The sequence below is a fragment of the Corythoichthys intestinalis genome, chromosome 5, assembly GCF_030265065.1.
Source record: "Corythoichthys intestinalis isolate RoL2023-P3 chromosome 5, ASM3026506v1, whole genome shotgun sequence".
Classification (NCBI taxonomy): Eukaryota; Metazoa; Chordata; class Actinopteri; order Syngnathiformes; family Syngnathidae; genus Corythoichthys; species Corythoichthys intestinalis.
The window spans coordinates 35220299-35232073 of record NC_080399.1 but is presented as its reverse complement, the minus strand read 5'-3'; the positions used below and the strand labels follow the sequence as shown (position 1 = coordinate 35232073).

The window sequence follows — 11775 nt, the reverse complement described above, 5'->3', positions numbered from 1 at the left end:
TCCAAAAAAATATATATTTCAAAGAAAAATAGTTTTCAAAAACATTTTTTTGAGTTTCAAATTTATTTTTGCATTCAAAAACTTTGATTGAAGTGACTTTTTCTTCGATTGAAAATATATATTTTGATTGAAGCAACTTTTTATTTGATAGAAGCAACTTTTTTTTTTGATTGAATAATAAAGACACAAATCTACCTCCGTAGTTGTCGTCCGCTCCAAAATACAGCTGGATGTGGATGTTTACCAGCGCAAGGCGCCGTGACATGGCCACCGGAGGAAAAAAACAGCAAGCAACAACAAATTAATTTTAAAACATCATGACACTCCCAGCCTTGTACATAGCTGCTACGAATAACACAAGGGATGTCTATTGAGTCCTACTGAGCTCGCTCCACCTTCAGAAAGAGAGACTACTGACGAGTGTGTGCCTGAATGTTTTCAGGTGCGTGGCAGCTGGGACTGCACTTATGCCTAATTTAAACCGGTACAGTTTGCCTCAGTTACCAAACAACTCATTAAAACACCATGGCCTCGAGAGACTCGAATTTTACTCGAAGTTCACTCAAAGATGCCTATATAATTTTAATACATTTAAAGTGTGCCTCCTCCGTCTGGGTAAAAAAATTTCAGTTTTACAACAGGCCTTATTCTTCCGAAATTTTTTTTAAAAAATAAATATATATTTTTTTAAAAACGAATAATGATTAAAAAAAAAAATAATATTATTATGGACACCCATCGAAATGTAGTCCAGGCAATACACACACACACAGTAGGCTATGTGCCAACTCAAACATTTTTATAAATTCCTATCACGACAATTGTCGTTGACAAATTGTTATTCCCACTCAATTTTTATTCTCATTCAATGTTCTACATTGTACGCGAACAATAACCGAAATAAACTGACAAGCTATTCAACCAGCATATTGCCAAACCCAGCAGTTCAAAACTACATTGCCCATAATGCCTAGTGCGGCTGAGCTCACTGATTGCTACCCTATTAGCGAGTACCGTGAGCCGAGGCGAAATCAAACTTTGCTATAAAAGTTTACAGTCATCGTCAGCGCAACGATGTGACACCAAATGGGATTTTACAAATTATGCCAGTACAAATCTTCGACAGAAGTCAACAGTTGCCATTATATACATATTTATCATTTAAAAAAAACCATAAACACAGCTACTTAGAATAGAATTCTAACATTCAACCAAATAAATGAACGCAGAACAATTACAAGACTCATACAATATACTGCATCTCTGTGTACACATATAACCCAATATACAACAGAAGACACATGATCGACATTAACAGGAGATAAACTTACAGAAAGGTGAATGGAGCCACGTCTTAAAGAGCATATGACACCAGAAGAAAAGTCTTAAATGGCATTATTATGTGAATTAGAATCATATTTTGAGACGATTCGACTATACCTGTATACAACAATTTAGCAAAGCGCAGATGACGAGAAATTAGTCTTTTAATCTGCCGGTTAGCCACGCCTACCATTATAGGGCTTTAGCGTCCCAAACAGGTGGATGACGTCAGCGGTAGACTGGGCTCATCGGTTTTACTATTCAGCCCATTGAGGGGGAATTGTTCAGAACAAGGAAAACGCGACGAAGAGAGCCGCAAAATGTCATTGTTTCAGTCTCTCTACTCCCAATATTGTTACAGGATATTCTTTTTACCCAAGTACTTTCCCCAATTGCTAAATAAATGGCATGGTCATGACAAATAACAATCTTGTGCTAAATGGAATATAAAATAATAAAAATGCATTTATTCAAGACGACATGGCAAAAATACTCCATAGTGGTCAAAACTGTCGACTTCACCTTTACTGTCACACCTCCCGAACGATATTTTATGACACCTAAATCGGACATATGTAATTTCCCTTCCCCGGCTTCGGAGAATGTAAACAGACCAGAAGGAGTGACAGCTAGCCGACATGCTAACCCGAACCGAGGGATGTTTCAAAGTCTTCGAAGTGGAAAATCACACATAACTAGCCTGGATTATTTGACATGACGACCCGGTTGTCGAGTTTCTTTGCGGATCGGCAAACCGCCCGGCGGAGAGCAATTTACAGTTCGTTCCCTGGAGGAGGGTGGCTGGAGTTGTTGTGCAGCTAACGTGCTAACAGCTAACTGCTAATGAGCATGAGGATAGCTTTTTACATGCCTATCAATGATCAAACGTAAATAGTCCTTTATTTAAAGGAATTTTATAGTGTTTACTTTGTAATCACTGTATTCGCATTTGACATAATACAAAACAAGATGTTTACTCACTTCCTTGTAAGTCCAATGGTCCCACAGTAAATATCCACGGTGAATGGGAACCTTTTGAAACTCCAAAAAGGCACATACGCCTCTCCCGCATACATAATGATTTTTCTGCAGCCGTTTGGCTGGCGTGATGCAAAAAATAAAAGTATTAATCCGCAAAATCAGCTGAATCCTTCGTCCTCATACACAACAGTACACTGTATAGTGAAGAGAACGTCTTCTACCGTACACGTCACAGCGCCCTCCTCCTCAATGCAAGACCGAAGCCGGAAGTCACTCATTTTCATGGCGCGGGATTCAAAAAACTAAATAAATATAGCGATCGCTTCCACACACATCCAAGCGGTCCATATCATTCAGGGGCATAAAATACCGCGTGTATTATGAAATAAACATGCTTTTTCGTGTCACAGGCACTTTAAAACTCCTTATTGAACTCCTAACTGTAGTCTTATCTCTCGCTAAATCGTCAGTAGATGGGGGTAATTCCCCATGAAACAAAGGGTAAACTGCCAACAAAAAACAAGAAGAAGATCTACTCCTTCTCCTGCCCCTACTAGTAGGAGCCACGTCAACGTGGTCAGGCGCTGCCCCCTAGCGGCGGTAGGGATCCTCCTCAACTTTGTCCCGTGAAAAATCCTAAAAACCGGACATTTTCATTAATTTATGAAAGCCAGCCGGACGCTCCGAAGAGCACGTAATAAGAAGACTTGTCCGGGCAAAAGAGGATGTTTGGTCACCCTAAGCTATTCTAGCTTTCATTTGGAGAAGCTTTGGCATGATATGACTAGCCTTAAAATGCAGCCAATAAATTGATACAAACAGTACATTACTATAGTTTTGTGACACATGCAACCACAAGTCACGTTCTTCAGCTAGATTTGAAGTCCAGGCTGAACACCAAAATCACCCAATTCAAAGTCCGAAGAGATGGTCACACAGCACATAAAGCAATATACAAAGTGTTGTCCATTTTAATTTCCATTTTTATTTTTTTTTTACTTCCGGGTCATTCTTACTCAGAATATTGTGAAAGGTGGGTTAAAAGTGAAATGCCTCCATTGTTTAGAGAACAACTAGTGCACATCAGAGTTGTATTTCCAAATCAATTTTTAATCGTTTTTCATTTGTGAGTCCTGAGTTAGAGTTGCCTGTCATTGTGCAGATTATCATCTTCCAACAAACATTGGATTATCTTATGTAAAACAGTTTCCAAGCGTACTGTATGTGTAGGAAAGCTCTTTGTATTACTGATTGTTCCTCTGTGAGACCGGCTGCTTGTGCTTTTATACCATACTGCTATTGTTGAGTTTGGTCCACTCAAAGATGTCCTGCTCGCAAACAATGTCCGAGTTGATGAGCAGGTAGCGGTCGCCGACGCAGAAGTGCTTCTGGCAGGCAGCGCACTTGAAGCATTCTAGGTGATACACCTTGTCCCGCACGCGCATGGTCATCTCGAATGCTCGGATCCTCTTCTCGCAGGATGCGCAGAGGCCGTCCTGACCAAAAAGCCTTTTGGGAGGAAATGAGTTTATTTTGTCATGGTCATAACTAAAAACTCATATAATCTTTTCCCATTCTATTGAATGGAATTTCCGTAAATTTTGTATCTGATTTTCCTAAATATTCCTAGCAAAGGACGGTAAGCACTTTTTTAAAATTAATATTTACAATTAGCCAACTAGAGTACAATTTCAATTAATCTGAAGAAACCTCCAAAATTGAAAAACTTTCGATGCATTGTTAAAAATTACTATCATAAAAATGAAATAGATAAATAAATTTAAAAAAAAAAAAAATTACACAAGAGGAGAAATTTGTATTTTTGTTTAAATTACAGAACAGTATGCTGTGTTGTTAATCTTACTTTAAAAAAGTTATTAGTTAAAGTTACAAAATACTTCTCCCAAAAGGTAATTGAGTTAGTAACTCGGTTACCTCAACGTAAGAGTAATTAGTTACTTGTCAAAGTAACTGACGTTACCATTCATGTTCTACACATTATTACATGATCCACTGTATAACGTCTTTCACATCAAGTATGTTTATATTAACTGATTGAATTGAACTGCCTTTTTCATTCCAAAAAAAAAACATAGGTCATCCTTTTTACATTTTTCAAAAATTCACCTATATAAGAGTGTAATGGTATCCAAACTTTAACTTTCAAATGCTGTTAGAAAAAATCCTTTTTGTTTTTCCTGTTGTACTGAACCCATACCAAATCGTGACCCAAGGTACGTACTGAACTGTGACTTGTGTGTACCGTCACACTCCTAATATATATAGATATGTTTTTCAATATCCAGGTGAGGCTCTGAATCGTTTCCCGCTTCTACAGCATCTTTGCTCTAGTTGTTTTGATTTTTTTTTAAATCACACAAGATTTATGAATACGTCGTTCAAGAAAAGTCTAGAGCAAGTGACTATTTTGGTAATAAAAAAACAAAAAATGCTTATTATATTGTAGCATCTACAAGGACAACACCCACTTGGTGATGATAATGCATTCACAATAGGAAAACAGTCCATTATTTTCAATTAATCGTACCCACCTGAACACCACAAACTGTATGTTAAAAAAAAAACAACAAACAAACAAACAAACAAACAAAAAAACTCAGAGCCACCTAGCATCGCGTTTGCAACGCCATCACAACCCCATTCTCCTTCTCCCCTCTTTTGCTTTTCTCTCTCCGTGTCTCTCAAACATCTCTCGTCATCTACCAAATTGCAGTAACGCTTGCCTTTGCATCCTCAGTAACGGTAACGGCGTTGCAATGATGGGAAAAGTAATTAATTTGATTACTCACTACTGACAACAATAGCGCCGTAAGTAACGCCGTTATAAACAACACTGACTGTATGTATGGAAATCAAAAGCTATTAAAATCAAAACATCTCTCAAAGGACTTTTGAACACTGGGCCCCTTGTTTGATAGCAGCTTCACAATTCTTCAACCCATTGAACTTAAAAGTTTTCAGTAGAATCTTTTAGCAGGAAGGCGAAATAGCCTGCCAAGCTGCTGTTTGGATGTAAACTGGAGCCAACCCTCACAGATATGAAGCTTCAGGGATCCTACAAATATTCTCACCAAGGATGGGTCAGTTACTCCAGTAACAATCAACAATCAAATAAAGAGAAAAAAAATGATTAAATACCAATACAATATTCGTGTTGTACAAAAGTATGGAGGACCAGGAGTGAAAAAATTAAATAAATACACAATTAAATGATTAGAAGTGTCAATAAGATGCTTCTACTTCAATATAAATGTATTCCAATATTTTTTCCAACATTTCTTTATTTATTTCAATTTATATTTATTCATTCCTATTTATGTTTCTATTTTTCAATTTGTATTTATTTATTTCAATTTTATGTATTTATTTCAACTTTTATATATTTATTTCAATTTTTATTAATTTATTTCAACATTTATTTATTTCACTTTTTATTTGTTTCATTCTTGCACTCTTGTTCCTCGTGTGGCCGCATGAAATAATTTTATTTGTCATTTGCTCTGTCACTGCCTGATCGTGACAGGCTCCCCCATCGCGACGGATTCCTACTGTGCACGCGCAAACCGACACCATTTTCTCCTGAGGAATGACGGGAGATATAGGCATATACGTGATAGATTCAACGATCTAAATACATTTAATACTGTATATATTTATTAAATCGGTAGGGCATGTGAGGTACACCCTGACCCAAGCAACACATGTTTACACATAAAAAGGAAACCGAAAGACTTATATTTCATCATTAATAAATCTTAGGCAGGCTCCAAATTGTTTTGCACATGCGCGAAATGCACCGCCCCTACTGTACCTAAATTTGTAATACCATTGAGAAACATTGTATGTTATAACAATGTCCGTAACGTTTAAAGTTTTTCTTTCAAATTTTACCAGCGTGAATGGTCTCTGAAGGGGTTACTTGGGGTGAGATGAGAGGAAGACATTTAGGTGTATAAGGAAAGCACTTTTTAAATTCTTTAAAGACGCAATATTCATGTATAGAAGGGTGAAGGCACAGGTGATGTACATTTTTGTACAGTAGATGGCAGTATGTACTAAAAGTTGTTTGCAGTCCGCCATTATTAGAAAAAAGAAGAATTTTAACGCGCATGCGCAGATAGCTATCCGATCGTGACGGTTTATCACGTGACTGCGCTATGTCACTTCCTTCGAAGGCTTTATGCTTAGACACGCAAGAGATTCGGACATATAAAGCAATTATTTTTCGAATAGTCTGCCGTGTGGGTTGATTAATAATGTTTTTATACGTCTGAATGTACCACATAAATCACTCTTGGGCATCGCGGCTCCAGTGGGGGTGGTGCATTTCGCGCATGTGCAGAACAATCTGGAGCCTGCCTAAGATTGATTAATGATGAAACAAAGTCTTCCGGTTTCCTTTTTATGTGTAAGTGTAACGGGTGCGCGCAGTTCCGTAGTGGAGCGTGGAAACCTCCCTGCCGATTCCTTCATGTAGGTGCTCTGGCACACGTTATCCGCTGTGCCATCGGCTCTAGCCTATGGCACAGCGGATAACGTACCTACCTGCCGAGTGGAAGCTCCGTGCGCCCGCGGGTTCGCATCCCAGCCTGGTTATAGGGGGGAGCGGAATGCGGGGCAGCGCTGACACACCCGTTACAATGGTGCCGTGACCCAGATCGGCAGCAAAGGTTTCGGGGGGTGAGTGTAACGGGTACACGCAGGTCTGTAGAGGAGCGTGGAAACTTCCCTGCCTATTCCTTCATGTAGGTGCGCTGGCGGCTGTGCCGTCAGCTCGAGCTTATGGCTTGGTTAAGGTACCTACCTGTCGTGTGCGCGTGGGTTCGCATCCCAGCCTAGTCAGAGGTGGGCAACGGTTACGGTGTGTCAGCGCCGACCCGCCCAATTCAGGGAGCCTCTGACTAGGTTGGGACATGAACCCGCACGCACACGACACTTCTACTCGGCAGGTAGGTACGTTAACCGCTGTGCCATAAGCTCGAGCCGACGGCACAGCCGCTAGCGCCCCTACGTGAGGGAATCGGCAGGGAGGCAGGGAATCGGCAGGCTACGGACCTACGTGTACCCCTTACATAAACATGAGTTGCTTTCTCTACCGATTTAGAAAGTATATATTAAATGTATTTCGATCATTGAATCTATCACGTATATGCCTATATGTCCCGTCATCCCTCGGGAGAAAATGGCGTCCATTTGCGTGTGCGCAGTAGCAATCCGTTGCAATAGGGGAGCACGTCACGATCAGGCAGTGAGAGGCTCATCAAACTCGGTGGGTGGGCATGAATTAGGCGGGGTTTGAGTTGAGTGAGTCAAGCTACATGGCTCTGGAGTCAATATAATGCTCTTTCCCAACATGGCAACGATTACTGAGGTTCTGCATCAGCTTACTTGGGATTTAATAACGGATGTGTTAGAATTAGCAGAACAGGTTGACGCAGGAAATTCGGACCCTGAGCACGTGGCTTACAAAATACAGTGGTGTATCGAGAGAGCGCTCATGGAAGGAGCACTAGAAATAAATAAATAAAAATTGAAATAAATAAATAAAATGTATAAATATGTTTTGGAATAAATAAATACAAATGGATATGAATAAATATATTGGAATAAATAAATAAATGTTGAAATAAATAAATAAAAATTGAAAAAATATAAATTGGAATAAATAAAGTGAAAAATATACATAAAAATGAAATAAATAGAAATTGAAATAAATAAATACAGTGGGGCAAATAAGTATTTAGTCAACCACCAATTGTGCTCCTACTTGAAAAAGATAGAGAGGCCTGTAATTGTCAACATGGGTAAACCTCAACCATGAGAGACAGAATGTGGGGGAAAAAAAACAGAAAATCACATTGTTTGATTTTTAAAGAATTTATTTCCAAATTAGAGTGGAAAATAAGTATTTGGTCACCTACAAACAAGCAAGATTTCTAGCTGTCAACGAGGTCTAACTAGGCACCACTCGTTACCTGTATTACTGGCACCTGTTTTAACTCATTATTGGTATAAAAAAACACCTGTCCACAACTTCAGTCAGTCACACTCCAAACTCCACTATGGCCAAGACCAAAAAGCTGTCGAAGGACACCAGAGACAAAATTGTCGACCTGCACCAGGCTGGAAAGACTGTATCTGCAATAGGTAAAACGCTCGGTGTAAAGAATGGGGGCAATTATTAGAAAATGGAATACATACAAGACCACTGATAATCTCCCTCTATCTGGGGCTCCATGCAAGATCTCACCCCATGGCGTCAAAATAATAACAAGAACGGTGAGCAAAAATCCCAGAACCACACTGGGGGACCTAGTGAATGACCTAGCAAAGCAACAAAGGCTACTATCAGTAACACAATGCGCCGCCAGGGACTCAAATCATGCACTGCCAGACGTGTCCCCCTGCTGAAGAAAGTACACGTCCAGGCCCGTCTGCGGTTCGCTAGAGAGCATTTGGAAGATCCAGAAGAGGACTGGGAGAATGTGTTATGGTCAGATGAAACCAAAATAGAAATTTTTGGTAGAAACACAGGTTCTCATGTTTGGAGGAGAAAGAATACTGAATTGCATCCGAAGAACACCATACCCACTGTGAAGCATGGGGGGTGGACATTATGCTTTAGGGCTGTTTTTCAGCAAAGGGACCAGGACAACTGATCTGTGTAAAGCAGGGGTGGGCAAACTATTCCACAAAGGGCTGCAGTGGGTGCGGGTTTTGGTTGCAACCCATTAAGAGGACACCTTTTCACCAATCTGCTGTTTTACAAGTGCAATCAGTCGATTGCAGTCAGGTGCTTCGCATTTCTGCTGAAACCGCATTAGTTAAACTATCTGTGCTGGGTCAGTTGGAACAAAGACCAGGACCCACTGCGGCCCTCGAGGACCGGTTTGCCCACCTCTGGTGTAAAGGGAAGAATGAATGGGGCCATGTATCGAGAGATTATGAGTGAAAATCTCCTTCCATCAGCAAGGGCATTGAAGATGAGTCGTGGCTGGGTTTTCAGCATGACAATGATCCCAAACACACAGCCAGGGCAACAAAGGAGTGGCTTCGTAAGAAGCATTTCAAGGTCCTGGAGTGGCCTAGCCAGTCTCCAGATCTCAACCCCATAGAAAGTATGTGGAGGGAGTTGAAAGTACGTGTTGCCCAATGACAGCCCCAAAACATCACTGCTCTAAAAGAGATCTGCATGGAGGAATAGGCCAAAATACCAGCAACAGTGTGTGAAAAGCTTGTGAAGAGTTACAGAAAATGTTTGGCCTCCGTTATTGCCAACAAAGGGTACATAACAAAGTATTGAGATGAACTTTTGGTATTGACCAAATACTTATTTTACACCATGATTTGCAAATAAATTCTTTAAAAATCAAACTGTGATTTTCTGGGGTTTTTTCCACATTCTGTCTCTCATGGTTGAGGTTTACCCATGTTGACAATTACAATTTTTTCAAGTGGGAGAACTTGCACAATTAGTGGTTGACTACATACTTACTTGCCCCACTGTAAATGTTGAAACAAATATTGAAATACATAAATATTGAAATAGAAGCATTTTAATGACACTTTTAATTATTTAATTGTGTATTTATTAATTCAATTTTTGCACTCCAATTTAGTAACTTTTAAGGAAAAATTCCAAGCAACCAATAAATAGCTGATAAAAAGCATACTTATACCTTAGGTAGTCTCGTCGACACAATTTCCTTCCCAGCTTGTAGTAGAGCCGGCGACCAACTTCCCCGAGGCGACAGCCACACAGGTCGCAGCTAAGGCAATCCTCGTGCCAGTACTGCTCGATGGCCTTCAGGAAAAAGCGGTCGCCAATGCTTTGCTGGCAGCCGCCACATGTAAGCAGAGAAGGAGGCATCTGCAGTACCTCGTCTACTGGCTCCCTGCACCATGCAAACATAACACAGCTAGATATTGTCATTGCAACCAGATATGTGATTTCTGCAGAAAATGTGTAACCTCTATTCAAAGCTTAGTTTTTCTTGTTCATAATTTTAAGATTTGGTAATTGTTACAATTGTTTATTTCTGTTTAAATTTTATAAACTCCGAGGGTAATCACACAAAAGGGACGCTTTTATTCATTTGCACAAGTTCTATTGTTTACATTTTTTTAAATGAAAGCATTTTAGGTATTTTTCCCCTGCCTTTATTGTACCAAAAAGGAACCAAACCAAGTACTTCAAAAACCGAAATTACATTTTAGTGTACCGTTACACACCCTAATATATCTATAATAACAAGAAAATATGTAAAGCCGATTGTTTTTCATATTTTTTTGTAAGAAAATTGAGATCCCATAGTTCAAAAACTGAGAAAAACAAATCAGTTTTGGATTTTTAAAACAACTGTTGGAACTAAAGCATTGTATTCACAAGTTCTATGAACTAAGCAGCCTATTGGATGTAGTTTTAAAACTATCCACACGAGGGAACTATTTATCACTTGACATTTTGGCACAACTGTTACAGAGTTCGTATGGGGGGGAAATCTGGGACATGAATTGAATGGGAAAGTAAGCGTTGCGACGTATTCTTACAGCACGAACTCGTTAATATCGCGCCGTTCGTAACCTCAATCCACTTTGTGTCGTAACCAGGGATACGGGACTGGAGCATAATCTTATTGTTGTGGATGAACAAAAGTAAAGTAGATCTTAACACTACTTTTTATATTGCTAATTTACCTTCTGTTACAAATGTTCTTCTATTCCACAAATGTAATCAATCGTACTGTATTATTGGACTGCTCGGTAATATTTGTCGTTATTTAAATGACGCTCATCTCGAACTGTATTCTACTCACTCATTGGCTTCCAGCGTTTTCCTCTCGATGGTGGACGACATTCCTCTACAAATGACGGTATCCTGGGTGGGTGGTGTGCAGCACCTGCTCCCCCAGCCTCAAAGAGAGCCTCCCCGTGCGTGTGGTGGAGTTTTAGATGGTGTCTGTCATCATTTCCTGCGCGACTCCGTCCCGCTCCAGTGGCAACTTGAATCCATCGTGTTTATATACCGTCCGCGGTGGGCAGCGTAGAAGCACCCCCGCTTCGCTTCGTCTCAGCTCGGCTCACTGCCTCAGGTCTGTGGCTTCCTGCTCACGACCGTGTGACAATGGCAGGAAATGAGCCTTAAAGCGGCGGTTCGAACAGAGCTGCGTCGTGAGTCGTGACTGACACTAATGAGTCCCACTCGGTGCCAACATGTGTGCATGTGCGTGTCTGGAGATGTGGCTGCGTGCTTTCGCTAATTAGATTTCCCTGCAAACTTTGTATAATGAGACATTTAAATTAGTGTTGCACCGATACCATTTTTTGGCTCCCGATACCGATTCATACACTCGGCTGTGTGATACCACAATACGTTTTTTGAAAAAGAATAGGTTTGTTTTTTTTTTCATAGTAAATTACTGCATACTCACTTGAATGCAGCAGCATTGC

General features: G+C 40.1%; 1 protein-coding gene across 1 annotated transcript; it reads right to left on the bottom strand.

Moving 5' to 3' along the window:
- Positions 1–3001: 3001 nt before the first annotated feature.
- Positions 3002–11561, bottom strand: lmo2 (LIM domain only 2 (rhombotin-like 1)). Its single transcript, XM_057836406.1, has 3 exons — positions 11142–11561; positions 10005–10220; positions 3002–3813 (listed from the first exon to the last, which is right to left on the bottom strand). Exons 1-3 carry the CDS (start codon positions 11180–11182, stop codon positions 3588–3590), a joined length of 483 nt encoding a protein of 160 aa, XP_057692389.1. The 5' UTR covers positions 11183–11561; the 3' UTR covers positions 3002–3587.
- Between the last annotated feature and the right edge of the window lie 214 nt (positions 11562–11775).

Excerpts from the sequence above, each read along its gene's own strand:
- lmo2 (XM_057836406.1), bottom strand. The coding sequence starts at position 11,182 with ATGTCGTCCACCATCGAGAGGAAAACGCTGGAAGCCAATGA. Across the intron at positions 10,221-11,141 it reads AAAACGCTGGAAGCCAATGA|GGAGCCAGTAGACGAGGTAC; the intron begins GTGAGTAGAATA and ends TGCATGGTGCAG. Across the intron at positions 3,814-10,004 it reads TGTCGACGAGACTACCTAAG|GCTTTTTGGTCAGGACGGCC; the intron begins GTATAAGTATGC and ends TCCTCCCAAAAG.